Source organism: Acanthochromis polyacanthus, chromosome 2 (genome assembly GCF_021347895.1).
Source record: "Acanthochromis polyacanthus isolate Apoly-LR-REF ecotype Palm Island chromosome 2, KAUST_Apoly_ChrSc, whole genome shotgun sequence".
In the NCBI taxonomy this organism is placed as follows: Eukaryota; Metazoa; Chordata; class Actinopteri; family Pomacentridae; genus Acanthochromis; species Acanthochromis polyacanthus.
The window spans coordinates 41,340,079-41,359,170 of record NC_067114.1 but is presented as its reverse complement, the minus strand read 5'-3'; the positions used below and the strand labels follow the sequence as shown (position 1 = coordinate 41,359,170).

General features: G+C 40.2%; 1 protein-coding gene across 1 annotated transcript in view; it reads right to left on the bottom strand.

The window, feature by feature from the left end:
- The window catches only part of samd4a (sterile alpha motif domain containing 4A), a 111,924-nt gene that overhangs the window by 28,899 nt on the left and 63,933 nt on the right, over positions 1 to 19,092 (bottom strand). The window contains 6 exon segments of the mRNA XM_022202036.2: positions 1,015 to 1,101; positions 2,535 to 2,644; positions 6,357 to 6,644; positions 12,486 to 12,638; positions 12,641 to 12,812; positions 12,814 to 13,082. Of these exon segments, the coding sequence (XP_022057728.2) occupies positions 1,015 to 1,101; positions 2,535 to 2,644; positions 6,357 to 6,644; positions 12,486 to 12,638; positions 12,641 to 12,812; positions 12,814 to 13,082 (1,079 nt within the window).

Here is a 19,092-nt window from a genome sequence, read left to right as displayed (position 1 = left end):
TGAGCCCAGATCTGAATCCCATTGAACATATGTGGAAGGAGCTGAAACATGCCATTTGGAGAAGACACCCATCAAACCTGAGACAACTGGAGCTGTTTGCTCATGAGGAGTGGGCCAAAATACCTGTTGACAGCTGCAGAACGCTCATTGACAAATACAGAAATCGTTTAATTGCAGTGATTGCCTCAAAAGGTTGTGCAACAAAATATTAAGTTATGGGTACCATCATTTTTGTCCAGCCCTATTTCATTAGTTTGTTTTTTTAAATAATTATGTTAATCAACAATTCAAAAGTAATGGCTGATTTTGATTATTTAATTTTCAATAAATTTTTATTTATTGTTACTTTTGTGAGTTTCAAGTGATTTCAGTGAGAATTGTGGGTTTTTCCTTCTTTAACTGAGGGGTACCAACAATTTTGTCCACGTGTGTACATACATGTAGTTTTCCTCCACTATTTGTGTGCACATGCATCATATCAGCCTCCCTCCCGCCCTGCACAGAGAGACGCTATACATGAGTCTGTGTAAACCCAAAATACCAAGCAACAGGTGTCTTGTTTCCCAAGCCCCACAAATGCAGCGGTAACACATTTTAAAATGAAGCGTTGGTGAAAAGGGTAAGCCTGAATTTAGCTGGCCCAAGAAGTCCCTCCTGCGGTGTGCCCTTGAGCGTCATTGTCTTGCGTCGAAGGCTGAATGGAGGCGTGGGGGAGGCAGATGGGTTTAAATTCGGAGCCCAAAACTCTCCTTCCTGGATTAGGTGTTCCCTTAGCTGCCATCTCAGATACATAACACCGACTGAGAATGGCCACCCTTCTCACCCTCTCACACACAGGACAGAAGAAGTAGAGTCTTGTGGTGTCCACGAAGGTTACAGGCTCAGAAACAAATAAAACAAAAAAGGCAAACAAACAAACAAAACAAAGAACAAATAAGCTGTATGACCCTGTTTCTTGTGTGCGTGTATGAGGATGAAGGAAGGAAGAAGGGGATGTGGTATTTAGCCACTGACCTTTTCCAGGCTGCGAAGGAGGTTCTGCCTCTCTTTGAGCTTCTGAATGCTGATAACAATCTTGTGTCTCGCTCCTTTAGTGACTTTCTGTTGGAGGAAAAATTTGGCATCAAACATCCTGATGCTAAATAGGACAATAACTGTTTATTAGAATGAAACCTATATTTGAAATGTGTATACAAATAGAGTTCTTGTTCAACGACAGTGAGGAAGACGTAGTAAAGCTAGAAGACAACTCAACATCTCATCTTTGGTTAGAAGCAAAGAGAGAAATGAAACTGATTCTACTGAACAAACTTTGGTTCCTGCCCCATGAGAAGCCGACACTGACAGTCCACATATTCACAGATCGAGCCAACAGCAGTGCACTAAATCCGTTGGTGCACATGTAGTTCAGCAGGTCCCAGTGTAGCTGTACATGACATTAGGGTCAGACAGTGAAGGAGTCAGCAGCACCTGGAGGAAGTATCCTGCTTCCCGGTGAGCTGTGGCTGTGTTAATTATAGCTGCATCCTCCGATTCAGAATAGACTCCTCAACGTCTTTACACACAAGCGCAGCAACTGCTAAATTTGTCTTGTACAATTTATTACAACTAATTATATCGCTACACTGATTTTCAAAGCTTATGCTGATTAAATCTGGTGACTATAATGTCAAAAATGTTCATTAAATTGAATGCAATGGAAGAATCATCTGATTTTCTGTGTTCCAACAGTCTTTGAAGTTCTGTTTCATGGGAAAAATTTGAAAATCTAAGCTTAGAATTGTGATATTTCATCCTAATAAATTAACAAGTATAATTAAAATCTGCAAAAAAATGAGCCATTTGTATCAGATTCTATGAAAAAAAACCTAATAATTCTGCACTTCTTTATATGACTGAGAAGCCGCGACTGACTGCTGTGACCAATAATCATGTGACAAAAAATTAGGGGACTTTCCGGCCGTGTTTGAGAGGAAATTAAAACACGTCTAATCAATAAATTTAATGCAGCATGGTTAAAAAAATGGTACGCAGGGAAGCAAGTTGTAAGCAGGTTGCTGGAGGATACATTTATCTGTCTAGAGTTGATGTGCAGAATACAACGTCCAGTTTGTAGATGTAAAAATGTAAAATATCTACAGGATCATTTTTTGCCAGTACTTGTGATCACTTAAATATGGTTAGATTTCTGGCATTATAACTGTAGCATGCTGCACAAAAGATATTTCTGAGTTCTCTTTTCTTCATGTTTGTGCTGTTTTCACAGAGGCAAAGGAGTTCATGTTGCAGTGAAAAATGAGCTCACCGTGACTAAAATTTGACAGGAGCAAAAAAAAAAAAAAAAAAAAAAAAAAAGCCTGCTTGGAGTTGAAATAGCGAGTCCAGAGTACTAACAATCCCCTTATGCACCAGAACTGAACACCCAGCTGTTGTCGTGTAACTGCTGAGTGTTGCTTTGTATATAAATGTAAACTTCTGAAGTGCTGCATTAGCATAATATTAATTTGTCTTGTGTTGTGTGTGTCTGTGTGAACCTGTGCCTCTAGTTGCTCTTCAGTCAGCGACATCATCTCATCGTAGGTCATCGTGGAGAACAGAGCGGCGTATTTATGGAGGCGCAGACTCTTCAGCCAAGCAGGAACGTCTGCAGGACCGAACACACACTCATTACTACCACTGGAGACGACGTAGAGCCTGCATGCTGTCTCTTTATCACCACAAATATACTGTATAACACATTAGAAAGAAAAAGAAAAGCATAAGGAACAACAAGGACATCTGTGAAAGAGAAGAAATGGAAAAGAGAAAATATATGCATACATTTATTTAACGTGCTCATTGCTGTAAAACATTAGAAAAGGACTCATTTTTGTAGATAAACTCTCATTAACCGAAAATATAAGCATTTAAAAAAAGAAATATCCACTAATTACATTTCCTACTCATCCCATGTTTAGTTAGATGCTGCTTACAGGAAATGCTTCAGTGCTTGTACTGATCAGCTTCACTGCATTTTACATTTAATCTACTGAGAGTGTGAACTTGTTGATGTTGTACTAATGAGCAGTACAGAGCCGTACCTGGAGCGTCTTTAGCTTCTATGCAAATAAGTGTAGAACTCACTGGAGAATAAATAAACACTATAAAATCAGGTTTGTTTACATACGCATACTGTACGTTTCTTCTTCTTTTTATCCCACATGAGCAACCCAAGTCACTTGACCAAATGGACTTCTACCTCATAGCACCGTTTTTGCACACATGCCTATTTCTACATTTACCATGGGTGAACACTTGTGTACATTGTTTATATTGCCTTATCATTTCTCTTATTTTTCTTTATTTGTTGCTTTGACTGCCAACCGGAACCCAAGTACTAATTTCTAGACACCTCTATAAAGATCTCTGAATGCTTGGATCCTTAATACCTTCTTTTTTAAGGACTTACTTTGATACACTTGGAGGCAATAATTAAGAAAAAAAATTAACTATAGGGACACTGAGGGGCCGTTTACACGAGGACACTTGCAGGTAAAAACGTCAAAATATTTCAACAAAACACCCTGTCGTTTATACGAGCACGGCGTTTTGGGTGCTTAAAAACGCAAAACTTTGAAACCGGCTTCCAGAGTGGAAAAGTTGAAAACTCTCCGCCGTTACGTTTCCGTCTAAACAGCAAAACACAAAACTTTGACGAGATCTGACCACGTCGCGTACACGATTACGTCACATACGTGCGCCGGTGCTTTGGTTTGCCGGCCGGTACAAGGAAGTAAACAAAGATGTGTGATTATTTCCATCCTTCGTACCTTCAAGCAACTCTGGCAGCTCTATGTACACTACAGGAGTCGTACCAACAAACGTGCACAATCTGTTCAGATTCCATTCATGAACATTTACCGCGGCAGAGATCCGAAAAGGGAGATAGTACGCATGCACGTAGACATGGCGGAGTTTTATCACAGCGCCACCCAGCTGCCTGGCATGCATATCCAATCGAATTCCACACACTATAGAGTCACCGTATATACGCAGATTTCCTTCAAAATCGCTCGTCTAAACGTGAAATGACAAGACGCCACTTTTGCGTTTTCTGTTAAGATGGTCCTCGTATAAACGTAGCCTGAATGTTTTCCCCCTCATCTCCACCTACCACAATCACAACTGTTTCTTGATTACATGGGCAGAGAACAACTAAAAGTGTCTAACAGGTTATCCATTTGTCACAAAACAAAAACAAGTCTTACATATGAAGCTATTGGTCATTATTTAATTGTCTACAGGCAACTCTAATCCATTACTTTATATTTGAAGCACATTTTTTGCTGCTGAAAATGCCTTTTGGGTTTCCATAAAGCAACAAAAAGATACTGTGCTGTGGAAAAACAAACGCAACAGTACAAGAGACATCCACAACAGAAATTCCGTTCAGGTCCTCTAAGTCGAATTCTTCAACCTTTCAGCAAGTATGTAATAAAAACATACTTCAGCAGAATATTAGATCACAGCGAGACAGTTTAATTTTGCTGAATAATGGACACTGAGATAAGAGCTTGAAACAAAGTCTGTGATAAAACACACCCACATTAAACCTCAGGATGTTAATTCTTAGTAGCACTGTGGAAATCGAGCACCTTGTTCCACCATCTCAACAGACAACTGAAAAATTGTGTTATTCTCTTCCATATGAAATGGATAAATGACAGCTTTATCTCCTGGGACTGCCAGTAAAGACTGCTGGCTTCTCTTCATTTGAATGACAGCATTTTACAAAGCAAAGACGACATGAAAGGCTTAGCTTGACTGCAGACAGGGACTGCCTCAGAGTAAGGTCACATAGGTCAGCAGTTTGACAAACTGACAAACTGCTCTGACAGGATCAACGACTCTCCAGCTTAATGCCTGTGAGGCGAACACGACCGAGCGACAAATTAGTTTCCTCACAGAGGTGGTCCTTGTAGACGCGGAGGTCTAACAGGGCAGCAGCGATTCAAGACACATTAGCCCAAAAACCTGCTCCTCCTGAATGTCATTAGACACTTTGCAGCAATTAAAATCAACACTTTAATTTAAAATCAATGCCATAGTAAAAAGCGCTCCAGTGCTGTCTGCCTCCATCTCTGCCCAGAACACAGTATTGTACATCTGCCTTGAGGAAGTTGAACCATTTCAGTTGTAGATGTCCCACACCTTAACAGTAATGTTAAAGAGGTAATGATTTTAAATTAACCGTTCCGAATTGATGCAATTATCATGAAAAAAAGACGAAATTTGACTACTTGTTGCCCCTACTTTGCAGTGGCAGTTTCTGGGCAAATTTTAGTGTCAAATTTAATAAAACATAAACCAAGAACTCAAATGATTTCCCATTACACAGAGAACATTTGCACTGTGTAGTTTTTGTGAACTTATATCTGCAGTTTGAGGAATATTAGTAACTAACACCAAGAAAAGTAGCTAATGTCAGCTCAAAAAGTCACTGGATTTGTCCTTGGTCCCCAGAAATTACGTTGCTAGAGCTGTTGTGGGGTTTCTCCATGTGAACGGTGATAGAAGCAAAAGTACCAATACGGCAATGTAAAAAAAAACGAGTAAAAGTACACAAAAAGTAGCAGCAAACTGTAGTGAAAGTATTAAAGTAAACATCAAGGTTTGATCCCTCTGCCTGATACGTATATTATTACATCTGACATCAATAGATTATTAACAGTGAAGCATCAGTGTATCAGCAGCAGGCTGATGTTGAAGCCGCTGCACTTTGAACTACTTCATTTCCAGTTTTATATTCAGAAACAGAAGACAAATCTGAGGGCTCCAAATATGATTAATGGGAGAGAAATGATGCATAAAATTTCTCCCAGTTTGGGGATTTTTTCTCCAATCTTTAATGTCAGTGAGATATTGCATCATTTAAACTTTTATTAAAGTTAAACCACATATAAAGCGTAGATTACTATTTGGTGTAGCTGTTAACAACTAACCTACTACACACTGCTTTTTGCCAGAAAACAAAAAAGCTGTAAACACAGTGTTGTATTTTAGAGCTTGATATCTCATCTATTCTATCGAATCTCAATTTTAAAAGCAATCACAGGCATCAGATAAATGTAGTGGAGCAGAAACTACATCATTTCCCTCTGAATTTATATATTAGCAGGACATGGAAACACAAAACTAAAGTACAAATATCTCAAAATTGTACACAACCTGAGTAAATGTACCACCACATATTACCTTCAAACAGTTGTGTAGCCACATTTCAGTCCTGAAAATCAGCTGTTAAACTCTGATAAAGCTGTGTTTTTCTTCATTCATTCATACATAAAAGGAGTGAACCACTGGCCTTTATTACTCACCCCTCATGCCGCTGCCCTCCTCATGGAAGGAGCTGCGATGGAGGCCTGAACCTCCTCCTAAACCACCGTCTTCCAGGTGCTCGCTGCCTCCGCTGCCTGAGGAGGCGATGCTGCTCTGGGGTGAGAGGGGAGCGTGGTCCAGAGCCGGGCCTCTTGCGGTCCTCAGGTCCTCCTGGGACAACCAGACGTGGCCCAAAGGCTGGTTGCTGGGGCCGCTCATGGGAGGCGTGAGGGACACGGAGCGCTTCAATGGACTGTGCTGCTGGCTGCCACTGCCACTGGTCAGGACTGAAACAGAAAAGCAAGACGAGTCAGTTGGACTCACTGGAAAAAAACTGCTGCTAACTCACTTAACACATGAAGTCATTTTGCTGTTTCTCAACACAATATTCAAGTGATTACACCAACACTAAATTATTAAAACTAGTGCATAATGACTGAAGCTTGGCTCAAACAACCTCAAATGGGACTCATGTTTCCAACACAACACGGGTCATATCTGTGCTAATTCAAACATTATTCACTTCACTGGCTAATAGCTGTGGCTAGAACTGCCTGTCCCTCACCTCTCATACTGGAAAATACATGTAGAGAGCCAAAAACATTTAGTCAAACATTCTAGCGGCACATGTCCTGTTTGACAGCTCTAACCAGGTACTTTGGTTCATTTACAGACTAATTTGGCATTGATGAATCACGCATGGCAGGAAAAACACAGATTTGTCACTCAATGCCTCTGTCGTTTTGTGTTTTATCGGATTAGCTTGACAGAAAATGAGTAAATGTCTTTGTTTTCACAGCTCATTCACACACAGTCAGCTTCACTTCAGGTCTCCTGCTGGTTAGAGGTTGTAAAATATAATCCAGTATGCCTGCGTTCTTTTTTAGACACATTAATAATATTAGATCTCTTCAGCAAAAGTAGCTCAGATTAGAGATCAGATAGGGTGGATGATTCTCAGATCTGGACTGTTGGTATTGCTATGTATTCAAACCACTTCCCTTTAAAATGAATTAAATTACTCTGTGGCCATGGCAATGTCCTCCTCACAGCACTATCTGATGGGTTACACCAAAGATAATTTATGGTAATTTGATGGTAATTTAATGAGACTGAAAGAAAAGAACATATGTTGAACTGTTCTTTTTCAATGAAACATACTTTATGTAAAAAAAAAAAAAGAAAAAACAGGCAAAGTAATTTCAAGAAAGTCTAAATATTACTGCCAGAATTTTCCAAATATCAGTTATACGTTTCAATTACTAATAATCAGAGTTGCTATCAGCCATGAAAAGTCCTCCTGGCCGGCACCCTGGCTACGATGTGACGTTATAAAGCCGTATTTCTTTGTGTGTTAACTGAGCTGGAAGCGGGAGGTTAAATTTGCGAGAGAGGACATACACATGGCACTCCGGTTTATATTTCCTCGAGCCGTGTCCTAAGTCACTCCCTGTTTACTATATAGTGCACTGCATGTACTCTCTACCGTTTTATTTGAATGTCTAAATCCTAAGCGTGTAATTTATCCAGTATACAGTGCCCTCAAGAATGCAGCAATGGAACGAATAAAGTAGTGTTTATAACCTACATGCAACTTTCTGTGCCTCTGTAGCTGAGAGTGAAGAAACTAAATAATTGTTAGTTTGTGTGTGAAATCTGTTTTATTGTCATTATTGAGTGCCTACTAAACAGGGAGTAGTTAATGAGTCGAAGAAGGACTGAGGGTCTGGATTTAAACTCTTTGCTTTACTTGCTTCTTTGGTTCAAAACAACAAAATACCTCCTAGTAAATTTGTGAAATAACAATAAAATACATTAATCACCAAGAAATTTGCTAGCATGATGAAGTTCCTCTTTCTCTCTCCCTCTTATAATTTAAACCTTGTGTCGTCTTGCGGGTCAAAATTGACCCAGTTTAAAGTTTGACAATGTGGGAAAAAACATATATTTTCACAGTGAAACTTCTGATGTCCACATTTTCAACATTTCTGGAAAATCTTTGAACATTTTTTTGGTTGAAAAAAGAAATGTTAAAAATGTTTCTGAAGAACATTCACAAATTTCGCTGGATTTTGGTAGATTTTTTGTGAATTTCTTAAAGAAAATATTAGAAGTTTTATTGATATATATGTAATCACTTTAGATATTTTTAGGATTCTTTTGGAAGATTTTTACTCATTTTTTGAAAATATTTACAAGATTTTTTTATAAATAAAACTTTAAGGGAAACTTTTAAGGAATTATTGCAATTTTCTTCCTGAAGGTTTTGCAAATTTTCAGAAATTTGGGGAAGTTTTTTGCTGAATTTTTGGATTTTTTTTTCAGACAAGCAAACAATATCTTTTGGTGCCTGTAAATGAAGACAACAGGAGGGTTAAGTTTGTCCTCATTGGGATGGATGTATAATGAGACCTTCGGGTGTCAAATTAAGGTAACTTTTACTACTGAAACACCAACACAATCCCTATAAAACCAGTTGCAGCATCACGGATTTTCCCCGAGGCAGCTGCAGGGGGTAAACAGAAAGAAAGGTGGAGAGCCAAAGAGCTTTTTGTGTCGCCCCTCTGACGGGCTGAGCTGCCACCAATACTCTGGTCTCTCTCCTCCTCCTATATGCGGTCCTCTTACTGTTGGCGCTATGTATAGGACTTCATGGACCCCGTTTAAAATAGGTGCCCAGCTAACATTTCAAGTTCCAGTCCCTAAATATTAGCCATTTTCCCTAAATACAGTCTCCCACAAAGGCTGCCTTAAAAGGGAAAGGATGGGTGGTATGTGCTGCTGTGGCTTGGACTGAGGACTAAAGAGTATGGGCGGGGGGGGGGGGGGGGGGGGGGGGGGGTGTCATCAGGATGTTCTATCAGCGGCTCGCAGGTTGATGTGTTCGGACAATTATACTCTTGTAGCCATCATCACGACCACATCAACACAGTGTGGAGGGAGGAGGAGGAGCAGACATGTTGACTAAGTAATAGGAATCAAGCAAAATATCACAACTCCAGTTTTCTTGTAGTGTATTCCACACTTCTACTCACTTTCATCAGTTTAAAAAGAGCATCTGCTCGCCGTCTCCACCAATCCTGCCACTGGCGGCCGGGGTAACTCTAGTTTATCAGTTGTGAAATCCTGAGGTCTTTTGTGTGGGACTGAAGCTGCTAGCAGTCAAAAATACAAGAGGATCTTTCTTGGAGCAGCGAGCAGGGCTTTAAATGTGCCTTTATTTATAAACCCTCAGCTGTTTCTTTCATCTCAAAAAAAAAAAAAAAAAGAAACACAGAGCCCTTGGATTCTTGTCTGGAAATATCCTGCTCTGACCATAGTTATGTTCAATTTCAACAGCCCTGCCCTCCCTGTGTGTTGTCTTCCACCTAAGTCTCTGCCTGTGGAGCTGCTGTGTGGGTTGTTCACAGTGCAGTTGGTCTGACCACAGTGGATTTACTGGGGTGACTCTATGTGTTCAGCATTTACTTGTGTTCAGGGGGAGTTCAGCGTGTTTTTGTATGTTTGGGAGCTACTTTGTGTCTTAGAAGTCTTTTATGGAAATATAATTAAACCTGAATTTCAAGGAAATATAAACAGACTTTCCTTAATGTGCATCCAAGTAAAGAGGGATAAATGTTTTTCTGTTTAGGGTCTATAATCACTATTATTGTTCTTATCTAATAAAGGTCAGCCATACCAACATAAAATCCTACAGTTTTTTAATCACAAAAGTGGAAAATCATCTAAATCCTTGTGTCTGACAGTTAAAGGTGCATTTGAGTTCATTCCAATCTGAGTTAAAAGTTTACTGACCTCAGTGTGAAACTGTGCGATCAGGTCGTCACATCAAACAGAGAGGTTATCATGAGGACAGGTAGACTGATAATCAAATCCTATATTTCTAGCACAGAGGATCATTTGTTTTGGTTTTTTTTGTACATTTTTGCACAGTTTAGGATAAAAATTCAATATTTTAAAGATGCTCTGATGCTACTATATGATCTCAAGCAGTGTCCTGACTATCTGCAAATATCAGCATTGAAGGATAAATATTGAAAAGTTGTCTTTTAATCAAACATGTAAAACAAACAAAAGAGGCAGTCAACAAAGTTTTGTGTAATTCTAAATTCTGACACCAATATTACCCTTTTTACTACAAATGTTATATCCGTTCCAAGTATTGCTTCTCTGTCTCTTTTGGTATAAGGGGTCCTCGACTTACATCGGAGTTCTGTTCCTACTAATCCACGTAAGTCGATTTTCGCCACAAGTCAGACCTCCAGCGAAACAATGTCGTTATGTGCATCACGATATGATCAGTTTTTTAGAAAAACCATGAATACCAATGACTGACATGCATGTATGAGTCATTTTACAGGGAAAATAACAGAATATTGTAATGGACTGATATTGCTGTTGATGTTGAGGTTCCATTGTTTATTCACTTCCAGATTTACCGAATGCACCATGTTCAGTTAGCATACCTCTGATTGGCTGAGAGTCACCAGTGGTGTGTGTGTGTGTGTGTGTGTGTGTGTGTGTGTGTGTGTGTGTGTGTGTGTGTGTGTGTGTGTGTGTGTGTGTGTGTGTGTGTGTGTGTGTGTTGCTCCGTGTCTGTGTGTGGGGAGCGAGAGAGAGCTGGGAACAGCAGCTAATTCTGGAGCTAAGTTGTAGGTTTTTTTGTAGTTATTCTGGCGTTGGCTAAAGCCCACAGTAGCCAGTGTGAAGGTTCAACAAACGACCAGAGAACCAGATAAAGTCTCAATCATTCATCGCAGAAGGTTGCTATAATATGTGGCAGTTTTTGTAACTTGACCAATGTTCGTTGGTGTTTCGGCAAAAAGTTAGTGAATGTAGCACAATCCAAGGTGCGTACAACTGGCGAATGTAAATAAAGCGTCTTATACAGCCGCATGACAGTGTATACGTTCACTCTGCTCGTCAGCTAGTTCCATGTAACTAGCTCCGACGAAACGCTGTAGGTCGAGGACGTCGTAAGCTGAGGACTCCTTGTACTAATAATCAGTATCGGTCAACTCCAGGTTCAGATTAGGTGGATGTACTATCACTAAGATGTTCTCAGATGATGTAGAGGTTGTGACTACTTTGACTTCAGAAGCACACGAGCCAATACAATCTATTTCATCATTCCTGAAAAAAGTATACTGACAGAAAAGATGAAAGAAAAGTAAAAACAATTCATTCATTCCCTGTGTATAAGGTGATTCAATGTATTATTAAATGACATTCTGGAAAATTGCCTGTTAGGTGGGCTAATCAAAGGATGCTGAGCAATGAGGGGAGAATAAATGTTAAGAAATAAGCTTCAATCTGTGACTAAGAAACCTAAACTGTGGGCGGCTTTAAGAGCACATCCATCATGGACAACAACAACTAATTAAAACATGACGGGAATGGATGAGGGAGACAAAGTTGATGCTTAAAACAGCAACAGCTGTAACAGGTGGTAGGAAGCATGAAAAGCTTTTACACTCTACAGTTAGAGATGCTAGTTATAAATCTGATGTTTGATTTTAAAGGCATGTTATCTTTAAATATTTTATCAGAGCCAGAAATTGTAAAAACAAAAGGAATTCAGCTGCTAAAGTCACCATTTTTTCCAGTCTTGTTAGCAGCAGGTGAAAACATTTTATACATTCGATTCCAGGTTTTTTACATTTATGTAAAAATAAATAATTTAAGACTTTAAACTTTTGTATGACTAATGGAATCATAACTTTGCTAGACTTCACAAAACACATCTTTGGGCTCTCTTTTAGCCATGGTTGTGCTGTTTCCATAGAGCAGCAGAACTTTATATTGCAGTGAAAAATGAGCCTACAGTGAGTAAAAATGTGACAGAATGAAACAAAATACCGAGAATTGCTTGGAGTTCAGAGGGTTAAAGGTTGTATTATTACATTAATATATTATATGTATGCAACTATGGCTATTTTAATTTAAATCGCATATCAAATGCTTCCTGGGGTAAGTTGATGCATTAATTTAACCATCTGTATTACATTACGTGCATTTATAAGATGATTAGGTGTCACACTGTGTCTCCATCTACACATGTTGTGTACAGACTGCTGTTAAAGCACTGCATGTAGAACGAACTGAACACGGGACTGGACTTCACTTACTAGTGTTACTGCCTCCACCCGTTCCAACTGTGTTGATGGTTGCCGGCACAGAGGACGATGGGTAGAGCAGGAGGTGCCCATTCTCACAGCCCTGCTGCTGCTGATGCCAGCCTCCGCCCATCCCCGAGTCCCTGGAGCTCTGCCACCCATTGAGCGGTCATCTGAGCCGTAGCGCTGGTGGTGATGCAAGGAGTACGGATTGCCCGACGAAGACGTGTTGGTGGAGGAGGAGGATCCTGATGAGGTGAGGGTGGATGGAGGAGTGGACTGATGGTGGTGGTGGTGGGGCCCAGAAGGAGGAGGCCTTTCCAGGGAGTCTCCCCGTGCGGGCCGCCCTCTCCTCCAGGTGGTTCAGCCAGAGTGCCAGGGCGGCCCGGTCGTCCAGGGAGGTGGCGGGGTGGATGAGGGCGTAGGAGAGGAGCTGACGGGACTCCTCCAGGTGGTGGCCATGCTCGATGGTGTGGGCCAGGATGCGTGGCAGCAGCCGCATGTACTCGCCCTTGGCTTCAACGTTGCCGGGTTTGAGCAGCGGGAGATGAGTGAGGACAAGTGAGATGACGCGCTCCTTAGGCTCACCTTGCCACTGGCTGATTACACCTGTAAAGAAAACAGAACACAATGAGCAACAGAAACCAATAACCACCATTCACCACTTCACAGCACTCAAAATTATTTATTTGTCATAGTTATGCTATAATATAACCCTTAGGTACAGAAAAAGGTAATTGTGTGACCCTGACTGACCTGACTGCACATCACTGGATACATATTCTAAGATTTCAGTAAAGCAGATAGCGCCGCTGCACGATATCCAAGGTGGGCAGCAGAGGGAGAGTGTAATTGATAGATGAACAGATGAATTAGTGAACACATGTACGGTTAAAATAGAAGACACCCGGATGATGTCAGGCCTGCTGCACCGTCATCCTTCTATTTTTGTTCTTTCTCTAACACCCGAGTCTGTAGGCTGCTGATGGAGGCGGTGCAGCTCTGTACATAACCTTTAGGTCATGGAGCTCTATTGTTGTCCAAGTCAGTAGGCCGTCAGAGGTCCATTCCTATCATCCTGGACCACAGCTATAGATACCCACAGGTCAGGGGCAACAGCTTTGGACAGCCACACAAATAGAGACAGGACACAGGCAGCTTCGCTTCCTTATTGTGAGATGTGAATTGGACCAGAGTGGTCACTCTTATCAGACTTTGCCTCCACTAATCAGATATATGAGGTACATCGGCTAAACACTTATGTCCAAAGATATGCCAGTGTCAGACAATACTCATGGTGAACCAATGTCTGTCCTGGTTAAATAATGCCTCACATATATGCATGATGGAATAAGGACGGGCTTTACCCAAAACTCTGGACACAGAGCTAAAGGAGAGGGGAGGGAGACAGAGGTAGAGAAAAGAGTCTGAGAGGGAGGAAATAAATGGAGACTGAGGGAAGTGAGGAGAGTAGGGGAGCCGAGGAGTTACTCACTCCAAGGGATGATGCAATGCTCCATTCCTCTGAATGAGGCAAGCCTTGGTCATCGAGGAACAGGAATTGTTCCATGATTAAAACTCATTTACTTCCAAACGACTGGAAAACATTAAGATGTAACCAGAAACCCTGACAAACACTTTGAGGTAGTTTACAGAAGCAGCGGTGCACTGTGAACTTTAAACACTACAGCAAAATGTCGCCGTCACGTTTTTGACATTTGTTGGCAGCTTAAGAGAATTTTGGCAACTTACACTGAAACCATGTAAAGGCCTGAGTAATCAGTGTTGGTTTTCACGACTCAAGTGAAGTAAAACGTGTTGGGCAAATGAAAATATAGTCAAGAAGATGATGCAATAGACATTACTACCAGTTTATGCTTTAAGTAGAGCTTCAATCAGCAGTGTCACATTCCAAATGTATTTTTTTTAAATAATTTGTGGAGATCAATGCATTTTAGGTAATTAAATTGTGTTACAACATCTTTAAAATATTAATGTTTCAATCAATAATTGAAAAATGAATTGTATCAGCTGATCTAAAGCCAACATGGTGCGTCCACGTGAAGTTCGTAACTACTCTATGACAGTGGAAGGAAGCTTCAAACAACAAGATGAATTTGGTAAAGCAAGCATTCATTCATAAACAGAGCTGCAACCAATTTTTTACTTTTTTTTTCAGAAATGCCTAAAAATAGCACAGACTCCCTTGGAACTGATTTTCCCAGAATATGTGCAGGCAGTGTTTTACTGTGACTTCCCTTGAGCACAAAATGCAGTCCTGATGCTGAGCCTGTTCAGAGCTGAACAATCTGCTGTAAATTCTATTTTTACATCAAGGAGAAAAAGTGAATAGAACTTTCACAGGGTTTCTTTGTGTGAAATAAGCTCGACAGTGAGTGGCAGGTAGAGTACAAATGTGCAGTCATCTAAAAATTCTCACTTCCTACCTCCGTACTTTCACACAAAGAGTGTCAAAGCCGAACACTCTTCCAAAATCTGCTAGTCAAGGTGAAAATAGATAGTTAGATGTCTATAAAATCATAACCAGGGCTTAAAAATTTAAATCTTGGTATCAAAACTTAGAGTAACCCAAACTCCACCACAAACCTTGTTTATACACAACATACATAGATATAAGTACACAAATATATCAATACGAGGCTGAAAAATGAGTATAGAATCTGACAATAATCCAGGCCAATAATCGGTGATCTAATCTCAATGAAAATTTGCTTTACATTCAGATAAAATGTTTTTCCAGATTAATATCCAGCTGAACAGCCATGTGATTATTACTTCACAAAGATGCTTGGATGAATAATGCTCTAATTATAAAGAAGCAGCAGAATTTCTCACAGATGCAGCAGACTACAACTACAACAAGCACTAGGACAGCACAACATGTGTGGATGGTTACCTCAAACGCATACATATACCCACAAACATCCATGATTTGTGTGGCTGTTGTTTTTACCACAAGGAAACTCACTGTCCGCTCTGCCTCTTTACTGAGTCACATCCATTCACAAAGGCTGAATAATCTGTGTAAATGTCTCATATCAATTTTTCTAAAAGATATTATGATTTGATCTGCGATATAACGTTTTAAAGTCAAGCTTGAGTCCAACAGTCGGTGTCTAAATGATTTATAACATGTTATGGAGCTTCACAACATGAGCTACAACCAAACGTTCGACTGCGACACAAGAAGGGAGGCATGAACTCTTGACATGACCGTCGATAAGATATATAAATAAAGGCAGTCTGTGACTAGTAACTGTCTAAAACTGTGTTTTCAATTTGAAATCAATCAAGCTGGTGAATCTGTTGTTTTGAATAACTTTATAGATCTGACTTTAAATTAACTAGCTGATTAAGCCATTAATTCATACACATGTACATTGCCTATCATAAGTATTCACCCCCTTTGATGTTTACCCTTTTATTGCTTTCAGAAATAAATCATGGCCAATAAATTTAGCTTTTTAACAAAAAAATTTTATTGGAAAAAACTCTTTAATGTCAAAGTGAAAACAGATTTCTATAAAGTAATGTTAATGAAAGAAAATTATATAAATGAAAATAATTGCATAATTATTCACCCCCTTTTTAATTTAATGGTCTAATTCAATAGAGGTCCATCAAATTGTTGCCAATAGTCTCACAATTAGTGAAATGAAGATCACCTGAGTGGTGTGGGTGTGTTTCAAGTGACTGAGTTGTAAAACACCTGTGTCTGAAGGGTCCAGAGAGTGGTTGATCAGTATTCCTGGCTACCATTACACCATGAAGACGAAGAACACTCTAAGCAACTCAGGGAAAGGGTTATTGAGAAGTACAATTCAGGGATGGTTAACAAAAAATTTTCCAAGGCACTGAACATCCCCCGGAGTTCAGTGAAATCAATTATCAAGAAATGGAAGGAATATGGCACTTGTGTGAATCTGCCTACACCAGGCCGCCCTCGTAAACTGAGTGACCGTGCAAGTAGGAGACTAGTGAGAGAAGCCACCAAGACCCCTACAACTACTCTGAAGGAGTTACAAGCTTCAGCTGCTGAGATGGGAGAGACTGTGCATGTAGCAACTGCTGCCCGGGCTCTTCACCGGTCAAAGCTTTATGGGAGAGTGGCAATGAGAAAGCCACTGTTGAAGAAAAGTCATATTAGATCTCGACAAGAGTTTGCCAAAAAGCACGTGGAAGACTCCATGGTCAAGTGGAAGAAGATTCTTTGGTCTGATGAGACCAAAATTGAGCTTCTTGGCCATCAGACAAGACGTCATGTTTGGCGGAAACCAAACACTGCACATCACCAAAAACACACCATCCCCACTGTGAAGCATGGTGGTGGCAGCATCATGCTGTGGGGATGTTTCTCAGCAACTGGACCTGGAGGGCTTGTAAAGATAGAGGGCAGAATGAATGCTGCAAAATACACTGAAATCCTGGGGGACAATCTTTTTCAGTCTGCAAGAGAACTACGTCTTGGGAGAAGATTTATTTTCCAGCAAGACAATGATCCAAAACATACCGCAAAAGCTACACAGGAATGGTTAAAAAAGAACCAGTAAATGTTCTGGAGTGGCCGAGTCAAATCCCAGACCTCAATCCTATAGAGAATTTGTGGCTGGACTTGAAAAGGGCTGTTCATGCCTGATACCCGCGCAACCTGACAGAGCTTGAGCAGTTTTGCAAAGAAGAATGGAGCAAAATTGCAGTGGGCAGATGTGCAAGACTGATTGAGACCTATCGACACAGACTCACTGCTGTGATTACAGCCAAAGGTGCATCTACTAAATACTGACTTGAAGGGGGTCAATAATTATGCAAACAATTATTTCCATTTATATAATTTTCTTTCATTAACATTACTTTATAGAAATCTGTTTTCACTTTGACATTAAAGAGTTTTTTCCAATAATTTTTTTTGTTAAAAAAAGCTAAATTTTATTGACCATGATTGATTTATGAAAGCAATAAAAGGGTAAAGCATCAAAGGGGGTGAATACTTATGATAGGCACTGTATAGATACATAAACCGCTCTGAAATAAATTGCAAATAAATGACTAGCCAGAGGGTGAGGTCAATGTTACTGGATTAAATCTAATTCTAAATCAGAAGAAATAAGCTCACAACAGCTGTAAAAATGTCACGCTTGGAGGTCGGGATGCTACTTCAGGCTTATTGATGGAAGTTAAAAGGTTAAGGAGTCAGCGGTGGAGCAGTTCCCCTCAGTCGGCGTGCACCGCCTCTCATCACTCAAACAAGAGTCACGGTAGTCACACCAGCGCAGGTCAGAGGGCAGCTGCTTGGAGAAACACTCAGCTACCCCATACACAAATGACCTGATTCTACCAGCAGGGCAGAGAAAATTGCTGCTCACAGGAAAATGCTTTTCAAGTGCTTTCTATAATCAGACCTTTACATTACAGGCCGCTGAGAAGGTGAACTTGTTCTGAGCATCTTTGTACTAATGAGCAGTTTAGCGTGATACCTGGAGCTTCTTTGGTTTCTATGCAAACAAGTGTAGAACTCAGGGAGAAGAAATAAACACTATAAATTTAGGGATGTCTGTTTACATACACATATTGTGTGTTTTCACAAGGCCATTGGCCAAATGAACATCTACTTCATAGCAGTTTTTGCACACATACCTATTTATTTGCTTGCCACTGGTAACACTTGTGTATATTGTTTATATTGCTTGTCATTGGTCTTATTTTCTTTCTTTATTTGTTTGTTTGACCTATAGGGACATTGAAATGTTTTCCCCTCATCTCCTCCTACCACAGTCACAAGTTTTCATGATACACGAGCAGAGAACAACTAAAAGTGTCTCACAGTTTAATCCACCTGTCACAAAAACAAAACAAGTCTTACATATGAAGCTATTGGTCATTATCTTGTGTTTGCACACAACTCTCATCCAACTACCCTTTTATTTCAAGCCAACTTTTTGCTGCTGAAATGTCACTTGGGTTTCCATAAAAAACAAAAAGATCCTGCGCTGTGGAAAAAACACCAGAATACAGAGATATCACAAAAGAAAATCCGTTCAGGTCCTCTAAAGTCGAATTCTTCAACCTTCAGCAAGTATGTAATAAAACATACTTTCAGCAGAATATTAGATCACAGCGAGACAGTTTAATTTAGCTGAATAATGGACACTGAGAAAAGAGCTTTAAACCAAAGTCTGTGATAAAACACACCCACATTAAACCTCAGTAAAACCTTAGTACACTGTGGAAATCGAGCACCTTGTTCCACCATTTCAAACAGAACAACTGGAAAAATTGTGTTATTCTCTTTCCTATGAAATGGATCAATGAAGAGTTTTTTTCTCTTGGGACAGTCGATGATGACTGCTGGCTTCTCTTTATTTGAATGGCAGCATTTTAAAAAGCAAAGACTACATGAAAGGGTTAGCTTGACTGCAGACAGGGACTACCTCAGGGAAAGGTCACATAGTCAGCAGTTCAACCCTCTAACTTCGCCCGACAAACTGCTCTGACTGGATCAACAACTCTCCAACTTAATGCCTGTGAGGCAAACACAGCAAACCGACATAAGTTTCCTCACAGAAGGTGGTCCTTGTCGAGCTGAGTCTAACAGGCAGCT